Here is a 19107-nt window from a genome sequence, read left to right on the forward strand (position 1 = left end):
AATCCTCTCTCCACAATTGTTCTTTCTTATGAAATGCAGACTTGATAAAAGGGTGAGTTTTCAGTGCCTGCAGGGACCAGATTCAGTGGTTAACTTAACTTGTTCAAATAGGCAAGTGGTATCATGTAGCTTTACAAGGAGCAACCTGACCTTCTCACATTGACCAGCAGTGACATTATTGTGCAGGAAGAGAAGCAGTCACATCATTTCTGTTTTGCACAACCTGCTTAAAGTTTGCAACTAAATGCTTGTCTTCAGTTGAGCTGACAAGAGAAAAGAGGGGGCTCAGTGAACCATGGCAGGGCTGCCATGAAATGACAGGAATCATTGGCATACATTTCAAATAGCTCTCTCAATCCTATTAAAGTATTGCAGTCCTGCTTTAAAATAGACAAGTATGAAACAACTTTGATAGATAGAGACTAAAATGGCTTATTGATTTTTTTTTAAGACTGAGGAAAATTACCCAAAATGTGTCATTCTTTAACATTTAAAAATATACTACATGAAAAATGAACAACTGCAATAAATAAAAGTTTAAAGAAATAACTGCTTCAGTATGCAAAACTGACAGGTGCAGAAATGTGAACATACAAATGCACATTTTCACAAAACCATAAAATTAATGTCAAAAAATACAAACGCTGAGCTACAATTCAAAGATAGCAAAAAATTACACTTTAATTGCATCATTTTACATTAATATAATTTTTCCCTTCTAGAAGATTATTGATACTAAGAATCTGAAAATTCATTTTCCATTGTTCTTCTGGGATTGGATGTGACATTCAGGGTGAAGAAAGAGATTGAAGACAGAGAACTGTCTCTGTTTTGCATAACACTGTAGGATGTGTCAAGTTCAGCTTGCAATGCCAAAAAGTCTAGGACAGAACTCTGGTCAGGCTGAATTTCTAGCTTGGAGCCACGCTGATGTTTGAACTACCTCTTGTTTCCTGGAATGATAAAAAAAAAATAAAAAAAATAATAAAAAAAAAAAACCAAAGCACAAAGAGAATTTACACTTAGTGTTAAATTCCTTTCACAAAGGTATGTATATGAAGTATTTGCAAGTGTTTTCTTCTTATTTTAAACACTAACTTTGGTACCTGAGAGCCAATAGCCATATTTAATAGAAAGAAACAAGGCATATTTTCTCAGGTATTCTGCCCAAGTAAGTGTTAGAAAAAAATAACCTCCTGTATTTGAAGTGCTACAAATACTTATAGAGAACTTTTACCCCCTCTTCATTACAATTAGCAGATTTCTTTTTCATCAAATAAACAAATGTTATCCAGTCTCCCTGTCACTGTTACTAGGAAACACATGACATGCAAATTATGGAATGTATTTGGGTTTATTAAAATATATATCATCATCAATTGAAATCAAACACTTAATACTCTTCAAATGTTAGCCTGTAAGAAAATGGCCAGAAAACACACGCTGAATGTACGTTGATGGGAACATGATTCATATTTCAGTAAGTCTCAACATTCAATCAAACAGATAATTCAACATTAAAGAACTTCCAGCACTAAAACATCAGGCATTGTACTTTGACAGATTATGGATAATATCAGTATATCAATACTAGCAATTCTTTTGAAAATGGTAAAAGAACGACATTCTGTATTCCCCTAAACAAAGAAAAGAAAAATCAATGACACATAGCTCTTCTGCCCTTTACCAATGCACTACATTGTGTGAAAATAACAAAAATTTAATCAGGTCTTATAATATATGAAAGCATCATATGCAAAGCATAAATATAGAATAATAAATTAACACATTGAATGGCCATTTCAGTATTTCTGAGGTTTAGAACACTTTCTTCTCATCATTTAAGGAAGAGTATAAATGCATATATAAACACACACACATTGAGGCAGAAACGCATATCTACAGACACACTAACTCATATATATTTGGAGAGAGGCTGAAGGGTGTCTGTATATTCATATTTCAACAAATCCAGTCTCAATTATATGTATAAAGACACATTCGTGAAAGATTCCCCTTCCCTCAGTTACCACTGCTGAAGAAAAACCAATTGTTGCCTCTAACACCTACTTCAACAGGTCCCTTTGATATGAACACTTTTGATTTCCTGATTTCACCACAAGCTATATTACAGCCACTCTAAACTCCTAGGCTATGCTAGACCTTCATTAAGAACTCATACGGAAGCAAATTTAGATGACTGTTTCAAGTACATAGTTAAAATGAGGTAGTGCCCTCAGTTTTTCTAAATTTTAGGTCTGACGAGGATGAAATAACCAGCAGGACTAGGAAGTAAGATATGTAATACTCTAGTTTTTCAGTCCTTCTGAGCTCTACCCTACCAAATAAGAACCCCTAAAAAGCCAATGTACAAATGAGATCTCAGTGTACCAGCCAACCTGAAATGAGAACTCAGTGAAGGCTAATACACCAATTGACAGCCTCTTCTTTGTACACTATAATCAACTGACCACACACAAAATTCTCTCTAAAATAAGAATCATTCATTAAAACCATTACAGCAGTATTGAAATACACAACTTGTGATGTTCTAAAAAAACTACTATGTGTAAAAAAAATAAATCAATAAGCTTCAAGCTACAAATGGGTTTTACTCTGGGTAACAAATATTGAGGACAAATTTAAACATACTGCTTTCAACACCTCAAGTAATCAGCATACCACAATGAATGAAAAATCTCATGCTATGATTACACTCACGTATTACTCTTTTCCAAGCTGTAGTGAGGGTTTTTTAAAAAAATATGGCATAAAAAATCCAGTAAAGAGGTAAGAAATCAGATTTCCTTTGAGAGTTGCAAAAATAAAAATTATGAAACTTAATGACTGGCAGCAAGTCAATAGACTATGTTACAGTAAAAGCTTCATTGCTGGGGAAAAAAAAACCTCTGGTTTAGTTATCTAGAGCCTGTGCTGTACTTCTTACAAAGAACAGAATTCTAGTCATTGAACAGAAGGGAAATCAGATTTAATAGCAATGTGATTGGTGTAAAAAACAATTTTAGTCCTAAGAACGGTTTTGATCCAATATCTTTATATACCTTTATGATGAATAAAAAAATAGTACTCTGTATGTTAGAAGAAAAAATACTCTGTTATAGATCTGTTATAATATTCATTTTCTGAACACATACTTTTAGAGAGGAATTTTAAAGGCAGTTATAATTTCCCCAACAGACCACTTTCATCATTATTATATTTAAACACCTTTCTAAAAAGGGTTTTAAATTTACAAACTCAAATGACTATGCCAGAGCTGTAGTTATAATCCATCATATAAATATGTATTTAGGTAATTTTTCAAAGACAAATGATTTATCTGAAATCAGGTGTCTGTTTGGCACTTTTATTTACCCTGTAGGCCATACATTACTCCATCTGAACTGTTACACTTCACCAGGTAAATAAATATCTAGGACACATATGTCTAGCAAAAACATGCTTTCAAAATATTTATGTAATATAGTAATTGGTCATGTCCTGTGAACATTTTTCAAATTCTGATCACCTAATTTTACAAAACGTGATTTTCGTAGACAAAATCTGAAAAGTTACTCTATATTATGGAATAATTGCTTTCTAAACTTTAGTTAACCCAAACAATTTTTTAATGGACGTGGAAAAGATTTCCAAAACATTTTTTCTCTATTGTCGCTCTGCGACTAACCTACAGTCAAATTTAAGATCTAGTTTAAAGGTTGTCTCATGACATATGAGCTGTTTTACCACAGTTAATACTCATTTATAGTGGGTTGCTTTACTATGATGATATTGTGATGGAATATTTTGATACCATCATTTATTATATCATCGTATTATGTTTTTATTGCAATGTCAGCCTACCCAAAAGTATCATGTTGTGATCAAAGATGCCCATTTTGCTTTTGTATATCCATATTTGTGGAATAACATGCACAGTTGGACACTTGAAATTAGAAGACCATGCACGTGTTATGACAGTGGTGCAGATAATTACAAAAGGAAATAAACTGTTACAAGTATAATGTTTATCTTCAATTGCAGGAAAAAAATCTACAGCTGAAGCTGCAGAATTAGTCAGAACAGTTTCAGCCTTCAAAATCTACACAAAGGTAATTTTATTGGACAATTTTCACAGCTTTTCAATTTCCCTCAGCTACGTATGTTATTACAAAAACTTCTTCCACTTCTCAGGTTTCCTGCCACTAATTTTTGTCACTTCAAACTACTTTCAAATACTCAGTTTCAAAACACAGTAGCCCAAACTACTCTAGTGCTTTCTTCTGACATGTAGCATGCTACCTTATTAAAAAATACATTGTTAGAAAATCAGAATAATAGTGATAGGATTTTTGTGCATTAAGGCTTCTGGGTTATGCATGCAATAACAACTGGCTTTCCAAATGAGGAAAAAAAGCCATGAAACTGCTCAGAATCAGAAGAGACCAAATAAGAGACAAAAGGGCATGAAGATTAATACTGAATACAAGTTATGAGAGTTCCCCACCTATGTGATGGTGTAGGTATGATAACAAGTTCAGTGTTATATCTCAATGTAAATGAAACAAAATTGAATTACAAGGCCAGAAAGTGATCTGTAATTTGCCAGAATACAGGACACATAGTAAGTAAACAGAAATGCAGAGGGAGGACCCACTTTACTTTCTTCAGAATTCTAGCAACTCCTAAAATCTCTGTAATGGCAGTAGCACAGTTTCTCAAGAGTAGGAAGAACTTTAAGTTAAACACAGATGCAGAGAATGGTGGAGGGAAAGTGAGAAATGGTCAATATATTTCTCCACAACTGATTTGTGATACTCACTCCTCCCAGCCCAACTCCACAACACACAAATACAAAGTAATATCAGTAGACAGCAAATCAAATGACCGATAATATTCTTTTCAGCTTTTGCCACCTATGTTTCCTTACAGCTTGCATAACTTCACTGGTGCAATGTCAATTCCAGTAAGTGTTAAAAAAGAACCACTGTCTTCAATAACCATTTTGCAGCACTTATGTGAAAACCCTATTTCCACATAAAAGATGTTCATTTTTTAGATCATTCACAACCTCCTACTCAGACTGCTATTTCCAAAACTGACTTGCCTTTTGCCAGATAAGGCCAAGGGACTTCCAGTATGCTGCACCTTTTTTTTTTTCTATCTGTTAAAAGCAGCTCCAAGAGCCATTTCTTACTTTCTGACTTATTTGAAATAATAAAATACTACAAATGGGTATTTAAAACTAAAGTATTACTTGTGGATGGATGTCAGTGTAATGCAATGTTAGTTACAAACTTCTGCAAAGCAGGAATTGTATGACCGAAACTGGAAAGTTTGCTTCCCGTGTCAGTGATCTTGCAATTCTGTATGCTGAGGCTGTAGGACAAAACTGGTGATCTGACACAGTGTAAGAAAATGGTAACATTTGGTATAAATTTTAATTGTCAGCACTCCTGCCTGGATTGTGCAGACAATTTGCTATCAGAGAATAATTCAGTGGGCTGCCATACTAAGTCGAAAGGTAGACACACAACATACTTTGGATGCTGCTAGCCAAAAATACTAATGGCTCTTTTCATCATCAAGAATTCCCTCTTCCACTTTCAGTTTTTAAACAAGTATGAGTCTGTAATACAGGGAAATTAAAATTTTTCTTTCTTAATGCTCTTGCATTTAATTCATTCAGTGAAATCACACGCTGGAGGCTTAATTAAAAGCAATTAAGACAAAGATTTCATTATATATTGTATTTTTTTAAAAGAAAATCCTGATTCATTCAAACATATTTAAACCTGGTATGTTTGAAGAACACACAAGATTGGATGCATTATCATGCCAGCTAAACACTTTATCTTCAATGTTTGGTTGGCTTAAAGACAAATAACTTGGTTCTGCATTGTTAATTTTGATGGTTTCTAAAAGTTTTGGCTAAATTCCACACACAGCCAATACTGTAAGCCTTTGTTTCAGATGCTTCACTGGAAACAGGGAAGTTTCCCAATTTTAGGTCAAATTCTCTGCACGACGCTATTAATACCAAGGTATTAGACAAACAAAGCCATGCTCTTTTTTTCATGGCGAAATTATTGGTCTGTTTTAATTTCAATCCAAGTTTCCAAATTCTTGAGTACTTAGTACTTTTAGAGCTTTTACTACTTTAGAACTTAAGTTCTTAGTACGTTTTGCCCATGACACCTGCCACTGTCTTTCCACCTTCTCATGAGTGGAAGCAACTTCTGCTTATTTATTTATTTGTTTTGAATCTGGGTGGCCAGCTCAAATGACTACTGCTTTACTTTCTGCTGCATGCTGCAAACAACACTGAAAGGTACTCTATGTTTCATAGCAGTGTGTAAGATCATCCCTGCTTTTAAATGATGCCTCTCTTGCTTCCAAGGAAGGCTTTTCTACTACGTGACTTTTCCCCCAGCTTCTCATTGCCTTACATCGGTATGTCATTCATGGTTCCCTTTCAGCACTCCACTTCTTTCTAGCAAGAAGGGGAGGAGGGGACTACAATCAGAGACTAAAAGACTCACAATGCCATGGTAAGGCACCAGCAGCTCACAAAGTAGTCCACCCCCTACTTAGCCTTTTCTTTTGGGAAAACAGTCCCTATTGCACTAGTTGAAGTGCCAAACTTCATATTCTCACAAGATATGTATTCAGCCATCATCCCAGTTCCTATCCAGTGAGACTGTCTGACGTAAGCCTTCAAAGTTTTATCTGTGTTGGATGTATACTGCTGCTCTAGCAGAAAAAGGAAAGAAGTATATTTACATTCATTTTGCCAAACATTAGCATCTTCTGTCCAATCATTTGAATGCAGAAGTGTTAGGAGAAAACAGCTTAGAGAACAAGGGTTGACACATACAGTGTGAAATCTTAAGGTGCTTGAATGCAATGAGGGAGAAAGTGAGACAGAACCACGTTTCATCTCCCTAACAGTGCTACAGTCCACATGAACTTTGTGACAGGTCTCTGTCTCTCAGCCACACTTCACTAGCTTCTGCTGACATTCAGCTGTCAGACAGCAACCCTTTACCATGCCCCTAACATGCTCTACAGCTTCACCCAATTAACTCGCTTTCACTTGACATTGCAGCAAAAAGCTTCATAATAGGTGGTCAAGGTGCACGGTGTCTGCTTGCCCTCTAACTGCTCACGCACAGCAAAATGCTACCTTCCTTTTTGTCTGTTTGCGACAAACCGGCTCAACTGCAATTTAGGCATTCTGCTACTAAATGGAACAAGGATAGTGGACCTTTGCCAGCAGTGCATTTATTAATCTCTCACCAAAAACCACCCTAGAGCTGATAATCACAGCAATTTTGGCAAAAAAGGAAATTACACTGATCCAGTAAAATACTTCAATCACTTTATACTTAGCAAAAATATACTGTAACAGCAATTTTGTTTCGAGGGGAAAGAGGGAAAAAAGTAATTTATTTACAATAGTAGCACTTAACAACATAGAGGAGGAAGGCTGCAAACAATGAAAGAGTCTTTATGACTCAGCTTTCTTGCATTAAAAAATCTTTAGGTATGCAGAAGATTAATTTTTCCTATGCATTTCTGCCAAATACACAATATTTTTAGGAGTATTTTTAGAAATATGGATCTGTATAACTAATAAAACAAATTATCTATTAAGAATATGGAAATTAACATTTTAGGATTCATTTGATACCTTGTAGAAAAATAACACCAAACACACAACTCACCGTTACTTTGCTGACAGATGCTTTGAGAATACTTTGATTTGCTCACTAGTTCTCTCAAGTATATTTCTGTATAAATACATGGCGTAGGTCAGAAAAGTCCCTTAAAAAGTCATTATGTATGTAATAAGTATTGATGACACTCAAGTGCTCTGTGCTGAAGAGGGTAAGTGGATTGAGCACTGGTGTCTGGACAGTGAAATTATGAAAACCACTATAGCAAATAGCTTCTACTGCCCTTATGGGTTTCAACTACCAAAATTCCAGCAAGACAGGGCTCAAAAACTATCAACATAACCCTTTAAGCTTCCGGTTTGCTAAACTACAGCAAGCTCATGTAGGTTATGTATTCTATTTTCTTTCCTATCTACAGCGAAAGTACCCTTGCAGTTCTCTTTAAAAATCTTTGAAAGCGCATTTTTTCCACTCAAGAATTTTTATTTTCACAAAGAGAAGCAGACATCAAGACTGTAGAAAGCAGAAGCTCAAGATATGTCCTAAGCATGATGCAAGGAAAAAAAGAAAGGAAATATATTGATTAAGATGTAAAGCAGACTCCTCTCATGACAGGAATTTATGGGAAGAACATAACCAACCTGTCTTTATGAAAGGTGGTGAAAAGCAGCAAATCATAAAGAATTGGAACTCACATACCTCTGGAAGAGGCTGCTAGTGCAGAAGTGGATAGCTTTGTAGCAATGAAGAAAATACAGTAAACACCTCAATCAGATTCCATGTAGGAAATTACTCAGAATTAAAATGAAGTGTCAGGGACATGCATGCCCTCATAGTGAATAATATAACTGTAGATCTTGTAAATGAACAAATATTATTTTGGTTCACTAGGTATTGAGATTTTAATCTGGTGGTTGTAATCCTGAAATGACAAGAGAAATGCTGATGTCAAGATTTGCCAGCCTTTACTATCTGCTACTGAGGAGTAGATCAAAGTTCACTCTTTGGAGACAATGGAACTAGGACCATAAACGGGATACAGAAATGGTTTGTGCAACCTATCTGCACCTATTTGAAAAGCAGACTGATTGGAATCTCATATATAAAATACAAACACCTGCATTTTGAGTCAGAACACCTGCACAGTTGCAGTACATGCGAATCTGAATCTCAGTTAATCTAAATAACTGTATTAAACTGAGTAGTCTCTTTAAAAAGATCCTCTAGTGATGGAGCAAAGAATGACTGACTTATACCATGTTTCAAAGTGAACTAGTGTTACTGCCAATTTCATTTTCTCAAAATGGTGGTTTATTATTAAAATCATCAAGGTATTAGGAGAACAAAGGATTCCATCTTTTTAGTGCTGGCCAATACATGTAGATTTTCTGGATAGCCCACTGCAGATCTGCAGGCTTCTACCTCCTAGCCAAAATCCTGATGAGGGCTCCATCCCACTACACCATAAATTAGATCACAGACAGATTGACCACAAAGAGGTACATTTGGCTCCCTGTAGGTTTAGTATAGTTTTCTAAGTTTTGTTTGCTTATTCAAGGCAAGTAGTTTAATGTTCATTGATCCCCAGTAAAATTTAGCTGAGGTAACTTCAGGAGGGAATTATTCCTTCTTCCACAGATTACATGCAATATCTGAAGCAGTGTATCTTCAAAAGAGTTCTAAAGGGCAGTTTGATAACAGTAATGATTAGGGAAAACAGTAGGCTTTCCAACAATATTGCTTATGAAGTATCAGTTGATATCTGAATAGCCGAGAAAAATATTTTAGGCTCTGTTTCAGTTGATGGCTAATACGTAGGTCTTCTGTAAATTCAAGATCCAAATTACAGTAACTGGGCAAGAAATCAAACTTATCAGTTATAAACAACTTGAGTGTGGGTGAGCTAGGTTTACTGTCTTCGTTGGTTTTGACCAAATCTATATATACAATTATATATCAGACTGAAATTAAATTAAAAAAATTAATAATTACTTCAATAGTACTTTTTCTACTTACTAGCCTCCTGAGCAAAGCCTCCAAGAATTGTTCTTAGCTCAGGTACTAGATTGTCTCTTTTTGTGAGACTCAATATGCAGTTCAAGTGAGCCCATTAGGCAAACAGAACTAATATTTCCTGCATACCAATCATATTTTAGATGAATAAACATTAAAAAAATGCTAATGGAATTCCATCCTTTCATATATATTTAAGCCAAATGTGTGCTCTGATAGCAAAGTTAAAAGCAACAAAAACCCCCAAAAAACAGACACATCCACCACATGCTACAAACAAAGAAATAAACACAGCCCAAAACCCAGAAACTACCAACACATACAACACTCCAAACTTTCATCAGTCATGAAGAACATAGAGGAAGATTTGGGAAAATGTTTTTCAGCCTTTTGGTTTGTAAAACCAGAAAGGTGTAATACAAGTTTAAAAAATTAGGTTTTCTAAAACAACCCAACAAAACCCCCAGAACAGGAATGTTTCAGTAATTTGGTGTGCCTTGTACATTCCAGAATTATACCTACAATTTCTTTACTCAGAGGTCCCATTAAGATTACAGTCTTCTAAAACATCTCATATTTAAAGCACAGAAAACTCCAGTAAGTTATTAAATTAAACTGAAAATACTTAAAGCAACAGAATGTTTTGACATATGCAAATTAAAACTAAGCTGTATGACTTGATGTGTCAGGAAACTTTGCAAAGCCCTGGTTAAGTTACAATGTTTAATGTTCAGACTCCCAAAAGAATGCAACAGATTTAATAGACCTTGTGAAAGGAAATCTGATGTCACACAGGCTATGAAAGACTAACAGGAGCATATAGCATATGCCTGAACATAAGCATATAAGCACCATACAAGATGATCCTTCTGCGATCAAAGGAGACCCTCAGTGCTAACAAAAGCTGAAAAATTAGTGAATTATTTCATTATTGTGGTTCTGGCCTTCAGAAACTGTATGTGTCAAATCATCTTCATCACCTAGATAGGATAAAAGTCTTACAAGGTACTGCTGAACATACAAATTTAAGAGAGGCAAGTATTGCAATGTTAGCTTTGTGGCAACATTAACTGAGTCAACTATGAGTTTATGGGCAAACTTCAGTTGAGACCCACATCCAAAGGTGTGGTTTTAAGATTTCTATAGGCTTCTCTGAAAACAGGAGTTCTTTTAGGAATTCAAGGAGTTACACCATCTGAAAAATATGAAATGGAATCATTGCACCATCATAATGTCACTGCTTTCCTAGTATCATCACATCTATCAGGGAAACTCTGCTGGTGATTAACCACACTATTTGTGACCATATTTTTAGCAAATTTTATTATTCACTGTTCATTTTAAAGGTACCCTCTATTCCACCACAAGGAAGAAAAAAAAAGGGGTGGGGTGAATTGATTGCTTGAGCAAAAGAGGCTCCTGTCTTTCCAAATGGTTGCATTTCTCAAAGCCAAAAAACCCCTCAAATTCTTGTAAAAGAGGGAAGTGAAATTACACTTTAAGAAGCACATTTCTTTCTAAATCAATTTCTTTAACTCAACTGTTAAACAAACTGAAGAAAACAAATGTTATTTGAATAATCACGATCACTATCATAATAAATCATAATAACAACTTTTTAGCTGACAGTAAAGCACTTTATCCTGTGGAGTGCCCATTTCCCATTTTAAAAGGTTGTTCAATGATTAGTTTATTCAACAGGTCGAACTGCTTCCCAGACTTCAGTCTCTGGAGAAAACAGGTCCTCACTATGATCAACTATAAAAACTGTGCCTTCTCTACATGATGTGGGTTTCACAGAATTCCACTAAAAATGTTTACACATAACTCAGAAACAACAGCAACTAAATAAATAAATAAATAAATAAACCAGATGGGTAAATATTAAACAGTGTATCTTAAATATGTAAGACTCACCAAACAGAAAGATGAAGATGTAACTTGCTGTCTTTATTGCCTTAAATCACACCAACATTACAGGAATAAAATTAGGTGCTAAGAACAATATTATGCTTTGTGCACTAACTGAATTTCCTGTCTATCTCCACAAGTTGTATTCTCTAATATATTTCAAAGGTTTGGTTTTTCTTCATTTGTCACATTAACTTTTATGCTTAAAATACAAAATGCAAGCAAATGGAAGTAGGCAAACAAATTTATTTTTTGAAGAAATATGTTACTCTTCTGCAATCATGTCACAGAATGGAATGCAAAAGTTTTTTCACAGTTGAAAAGGATGGAAACATGCACAATTATAGGAGAAGGCAGGGGAAAAGAGCATTAACAATTCAACAGGAAAACAATTTCATAAATTCTAGAAAGGCGCAAAATCAAGTTGACTGCTGTGGTATGCATCTACCCTTCTTTACTCCACTCACTATCAATCACCCTTTGGCCTAAAGAGGATCCACCCTCCCCTGTGTGGACTAGTGAGGTTAGTTCTGACAGTAAAATCTGCTGGGGGACAATAGAGACAATACTTGCGCTCCTTGTGCTCCCATGATCTTACCCCCAGTACAGACTGCACCAGAAGCAGAAACTAAGAGGAGACAGAGCATCAGAGACAGTTGTGTCCTGTCGAGGGAAGGCTGACTGCGAGGTACCTCTCTGCCACCCAGAGGGAAACACAAACCTCTTAACACGAGCTTTACCTTTACAAAACACAAAAGAGTGTGTGTGTGTACACATATATGGTTTTTAATTTAATTATTATTTTTCTTAATGGCTGAATGTAATATTAGCCACTCTATGTTACAAGCGCATGCTGCACATACATGCATTACTAGCTGAGAAAGAGACAGGCTCCTCGCAACACTGCCCTAGGTCATACTCTAATCTTTTTTTCCCCCTGTGATCTAGGCAGTGAGCTAGTAGTATAAAGTAAACGAGAACAGCAAAAAGACAACAAAAACTGTCTTTCTATTATCTATCATCCTGATCAAGTGAACTGCAATCCACAGGGTGCATCTACACATCTTGCACTCTTTATCAAAGTTAATATCTGAAGATCAGCACTGAATTTTCTCCTCATAAACAGTGCTTTAAATACTTAGCTTGAAACAAAAAACCAAACAGGTGTGAAAACAAGAAAATAATTATTCACAACAGTATAACTTGTAGGATTTAAATTTAAAATGTCAAGAAAATATCAGAAAGATGACAGACTGGATTGCATGGATTCACTCACCATTTAAGCATCTATGCTAGACTCATTCAGGCACAGCTATGCTTTAATCCCCTCCAAAAATTTCTCAGCAAATTCAGAGTCTCAGAACAAACAGACATTCCCTTTATGTTTAACCCACAGTTTAGCAGGGAATAATAGAAGCTTCCCGGCTCTCTTTCTTGAAATAACTTCTTCAAAAAGGAGGAGGAAGCACCTTCTGGCCTGAGTAAAAGTCCTTGAGTCTGGAAAGAAGTGAATTTGTCTGCCTTTGTAGAGAATATTCCTTTTCTTCTCTAAATGGTGTCCTTAGCTCTGTTCTTTTGTAAAAACTTTTTCCCAGGGTTAAATGTCCTGGTCTATAATACCCAGTTCTCAGAATAACACCCTAGCACTCCCGATACTTTCATTTCTACTACAGCATTAACAATATATGTAATAATATATGAATGTTTCTTTTAATTTGATGTCCTGAAAATGCTCCTTTGATAGGTGTGGGAAGAAGGCAAAAGAAACAGCAGTGTGTAGCCAACAGGAAGAAAACGTATGTGGCTGATGAATTAAACTCATTGTGTATTACCAATGAAACACATTTCAAAAGACTAGTGCAAAGGTGTCTAATAAGGCAAAAGCCATCACATGGTTGTCTCCTGACTTACAGCTGCCCTCCACAGCAACTCGGGCATTTCTGAAACATTCTTTTTCAGGAAACCCCACCTAGTATTTGCAAAGAAAATAGAAGACTAGTTCATTCCAGTATTTCTCCTTTGAAAACTGAATGAAATAAAGTGTAGGCATACACTGCCTTGCTCTCCACTAATCTGCTGCAGGCAGAGAATGCATGCACGATGATTTTTTACAGGACAAACGTGAACCTACACTTTAGACTTGCTTCCTTATCCAAATCATTATTTTCTCGAAATTAATTTCCAATTAGTTGCTCCTGAAGGTACTATTGCTGCACTGGCCCATATTTAGGGTAAGAGATGAATACCGCTTTAGCTTCCAAGTGTCTTGTTTTCAGTCCTGGGAACTGAGGATTTTTGTTTGTGAGCTGGTAGTTCCAGTACCTCACTAGGAACACATTTCTAATGCCATAGAAATGCAAACCATGAAGGGAAAAAAAAGGAAAGGAGATTACCTTCCTGAAAACATGACCCTCCTTTTTTGAGACTTAGCCAATGACTTGAAAGGTTTGTTTTGTGCTTAACAGCGGAACAAACCTGTGGTCATTTAGGAACTTCATGGTTTCCATTAAACCACACAGCATGGACATTTGGAATTTCATAGCAACAGTGAAGTGAGAATGTAGATTTTACTTTTCCAAAGTACCGACCTCTGCTGAGAGTTAACACCCACACACATTCTCTCACATTCCTTAGCCAATTCATGTCATTAAGGAGAGCTGAAGAGCAGACCAAACAAAGGAAAAAAACCAAACTAAAACAAACCAAAGCAAAACAAAAAAATCCCACAAAAACCAAACCAACCCTACTTAAGCCTCTTTCTTAAGCACTTGAAAGTAAAATGCTAAAAGTGGAAATGTAATGTTTAAATGCAGCACTCTTTCTGTCCATCTACAGTGTTTACAGTACTAACCCTCAACTGAAAAACTGATTATTGGAAACCACCTAATTACCCAAACATTTACCTCTCTGCAGGTGTAAATACATGGGCCTAATAAGCCTTCCCACTGTGAAAGCAGTTATTTATATTATATTAAAATATTAAAAACTATTTAATGAGCTTTTTTCCCCTAAAGTAAATTGAGTGTGTGCCTTAACCTGCTTCAGGCAAAGGAAGTTTCAAACATATTGGTTTTGAAACTAGCCATTATTTCCCATGTTGCAAAAATGGCAATTTTATTTCCCAACAGCAAATGAAACTGTCAGGAAAATTTAGATGCAATAAAATTGGGTGGTTAAACCAACATGCTGGATTTGGAATAAAACTGAATTAAAGGAATTAAAATTAAGCATTATGTCAGTCAAACTTTAGAAAAAACTATTTGAAATGGGGGAGGGGGATGTATTGGGGTAGGGTTTTTTTGCAAAAGTTAGGTTTTGGACTTGGTGAGGTCCACCCATAACTACCTATTTTATGTCCATCAACTGTGTCACATTTGAAATTTGTGCAATGAAAAATATTTTGCATAAAATGTGTTGCTTCTGGCAACATTTCTGCCTAAATACAAAGTTGTCAGGCAGTGTGTGACTTTAGTGGTACAGAGTTTTAAAATGGTGGCTTCAGTCCAAGGCTAGCTAATAACGGCTGACATGCACTGGAATCTTGAGGCCTAAATCAACATTGTTTTCACAGCTGTAATTAAGCCACCTAATCAGAAGCACATTTTGACGGGACAGTTTCTGGAAGCCAGACATTACAATTTCTTATGCCTGGAGCGCAGTGGCTCATGAGAGGTCCTCATTTAATTTCAGGTTTTAAAAAAAAAGGCTGTAAAATGAAAAGAGTATAAAAAAAAGCAGTATATGGCTGTTGAAATGAAGCAGGCCTATGTGTTCATGCCTCGACCAACCCTGCATCCCACCCTGCTTCGGCTCTCTGCCGAGTCCCCAGCTCTCAAGTGGCAGCTACACACAGTGAGATTAAGGGCTTCTGCCAAAGTCAACAGATGAGCTGGTCTGAACTGGCTCTCTGTGTGTTCTGATTGTAAATTGTGCTGGTGATGATTAGAGAACTCTAACACAGGATGTCAACTCTTAAAACTGTCCAGAGAAAATATTTTACTTTTTTTTTAAGTTCAGGAAATTTTTTTAAACTTCTTTTGTGGCTTGGTACATAGTGTTGTGTCTATAACTTTCAGATGATTAAAACATGAATTCACACAAATCAAGCAACTATATTATTAAAAAAATACACTGTTACTTGCTCTCATTGGACATACTTCCCTCATTTAGGAATGTTTACATAGCAGTGGTGCTGCAGAATGCAACACTTTGACTAGTATAATACTTGTGCTTCTTCCACCTGCCAAGTGGAAGACAGCTGCAAAATTCAGACTATCAGCTACTTTTCTTGTATGATTATCAGTTTGAGACCTTGTCATACCTGCTTCAACAGCTACACTGCCTTGTTTTTTTCTGGAGCACAGCTACATTGGTAACTGTAACATAAACTTTCAACCCCAGAGGCCACTGTAAAACTATCAGTATGAAGGCACCAGTCACTGGGGTCTGATTACATTTGGTTATGCACTTTAATTACATATGGATTCTATTAACTGAACCTTTTGCCTTATAGGCAACATTTTAATCAAATTACTATAATTTTCAAATATAACAGTCTGACAAGTTTAAAGTTCACGTACCTAGAATATTGAGTATCAAAAATTTTTTGCATAGAAAAGGAAGCATTCTTCACAAAATAGCAAACATGTTGTTTGCTATTTATTTAGGGTAATGTTGCTTTTCACAACATTACCCTAAATTGCAGAATGTGAGTTATAATACAGGTTGTTGTTGTTGTTATTAGTAGTAATTACGAGTAGTAATCTCGTAATTAAGAGATGAATATTGTGTGTATGTTAAGAGAAGATTTATTGATGTATAGTTATGTTATTGTGGTTTGTTGTTTAGATGTCCTCTGTTCTTGCTATAGTGCCCGTTCACCCCCTCTGTACTGCTGCCACTGGACAGCCTGGATTGTGCACAACATGTGGAGAGAAGGCTTCTACTTGAGCCCCTTGCATCGGGAAGTTGAGAATGGGGAAAGGGGGGCAAGACATCACAACACCTGACTTCCAATCAAGTACAAGAAAGTCTCCACCAATGGATGGCGAAGAAGAGCTGACTGGCAGACTTTAGGAGGAGTCAGCACTGCCTGATGCAACTCCCATTTTTATGGACGAGTTCAGCAGCTGATGACGAAATCCCAGTGTGCTGTCCTTTTTCCTTATTCAGTCCTTTGCTGTATTTTTTTAAGGTTTAATAACCCTTTGAAAGTGAGAGTAATTTCTCACAAAGTGATGCCAAATTACTTAAAGTCAGGAAATAAATGCAAATATTTCAATAAAAACAATTTCAGGAAGATATTACTGGTGGATTCAGTCTTACAGAGACATTAAACTTAGTAAATCTTATGAACTTCTATTTTCACTTTTCTGATATTTCCACACTTTGATGTTTATGACCATCTCAATAGTCAGGAAATTTTCCTTGTGGGCCTGTCATATTTTTCTTTACTTACTATCACTTCAGGAACATTCACATGTTCCACAGCAACTAAACACTGGTAAGTAACAATACTGAGCAAAGTTATGATTATTAAGGTCCATATTTATTGAATTCTGCCCAAAACTATTTCCAGGAAAACACATCAACTCAGTAAGAAAAATAGTAAGTCTAATTACTATCTGCAAGGCAATTTAAAAACCAGTATCTCCAACTCTTTCATGAAACAAATTCAAATGCGCATAAGACTATGTGAGGTAGTGAAAAAGCCAAGGAGACTGTTGGTTTTCCACAGCCTGGTTTCTGGTAGAAGAGAGAGGCCACAAAGCCGGCTCCTGTGAGAAGCTGCTGAAGCTTCCACCATGTCTGGCAGAGCCAATCCCTGATGGCTCTGAAGATGGACATGCTGCTGGCCAAAGCTGGGCTAATGAGAGGGGTTGGTAACACCTCTGTGATAACATATTTAAGAAGAAAATCAAAACAAAGTGAGGTGCAGTTTTTTTCGTAGCCAGAGAAGAGGAGAAGATGAGAACATGTGAGGAAAAAAACATGGTGACACCAAGGTTCCAGGCACCAGAGCTGAGGTTCTTCTGCAGGCCGTAGTGAGACCGTGGTGAAGCAGCTGTGCCCCTGCAGCCCTTGGGGATCCATGGGAGATGCAGAGATCCACCCACAGCCCTTGGGGACCCACAGGGGATGCAGAGATCCACCACAGCCCTTGGGGGAAGTGCCCATGCTGGAGCACGCGGATGTCTGGAGGGGGCTGTGATCCACTGGGAGACCTGGTGGAGAGAGTGGGCCCCTGCCTCCAGGGTGGAGCAGCCTGTCCTTGGAGGACTGCATCCAGGAAGAGTGACCCACGCCACAGCAGTTTTGGGAGGATTGTGTGCCTGTGGGAGGGACTCACATTTGGGAGGAGTGTGTCCCTGTGGGAGGGACTCACATTGCAGCAGCTTTGATAGGGCTGCTGCTCGTGAGATTGGAGCCACATTGGGGAAGTGCATGGAGAACTTTCCCCTGTGGGAGGGACCCCATGGTGCAGCAGAGTAAGGACTCCTCTCCCTCAGCAGTGGAAGATCCGGGGTGACAAACTGACCAAACCCCATGCCCGGTCTCCCTGCACTCTTGGTGGGAAGGAGGGAGGGGTGGGGGAAGAAAATGTGTTTTTAAGTGCCTATTTTACTTCTTATTATCCTCTTCTGACTCTGTTAGTAATAGATTCATGTTTTACCTTTAAGTTGAACCTGTTTTGTCCCTGGAGTATTTTCTCCCAGTCCTTATCTCAACCAATGAATCCTTCATTAAATTTTTCTCTCTTCTGCCCTCTCTCCTCTCCTCTGTGGTAGGGAAGAGTGAGTGAGAGACTTTTGTGGGTGCCTGGCATCTTTGTCATGTCAAACCACAACAGAGAGTGTTCATTCAGGACCTAGGTAGGTCCTTCTTGCAACATCTGGGAAGAATTCCTCCGGCTACATCAGAAATAAGGCTCTGACATTTAACATGACACTGATAAATACCTTTCCTTTATGCAGCAAGAGAACAGGTAAATAGTTAGGATTTTTTTTCTCTCTAGTTCCATCCTCATAATTCTATATTTAGGACAATGCATCCTTGTTAGATGCAGGTCTTAGCCATAACAGATTGAACTGGTGACAAGGAAACAAAGTATATGGGGGAAAGATATGTAAAACCATTGCCCAGATCAGCCTGGTTAAGTAGGGAGAAAATGTCAGGAAATAGTTAGCTGATAAGTTTGAGTTTTAAATATTTCTTTTCTCTCTATCATCTATAAATAGGGTTTCATGTAGATCATGAGAACTGAGTGCTGATTGCTTTGAGTAGGGAGGAAAGTGTACATCTTGCTTAATGCATTTTTCAACACAGAAGTATGAAACGATATGTCAATCACTAGGATCTTAAAAACAAATACATCCTATTCATGCAAAAGATCATTCTGCCTGCTTCTCTCACCTCAACAAAAGGCACCATTTCTGTGTTTTCAATACTTTAAGTGATATCACTAGACATTTCTAGACAAAGGATAGACACAAACACAACTGTG

At 36.9% G+C, this 19107-nt stretch overlaps 1 protein-coding gene across 1 annotated transcript in view; it reads right to left on the reverse strand.

Moving 5' to 3' along the window:
• Positions 1-772: 772 nt before the first annotated feature.
• Positions 773-19107, reverse strand: part of CCDC171 (coiled-coil domain containing 171) — a 150446-nt gene continuing 132111 nt past the window's right edge. The window contains exon 24 of the mRNA XM_058823984.1: positions 773-953. Within this exon, the coding sequence (XP_058679967.1) occupies positions 940-953 (14 nt within the window). The 3' untranslated portion in view covers positions 773-939. The remainder of the gene's footprint in view (positions 954-19107) is intronic.

Source organism: Ammospiza caudacuta, chromosome Z, assembly GCF_027887145.1.
Source record: "Ammospiza caudacuta isolate bAmmCau1 chromosome Z, bAmmCau1.pri, whole genome shotgun sequence".
NCBI classification, from domain to species: Eukaryota; Metazoa; Chordata; class Aves; order Passeriformes; family Passerellidae; genus Ammospiza; species Ammospiza caudacuta.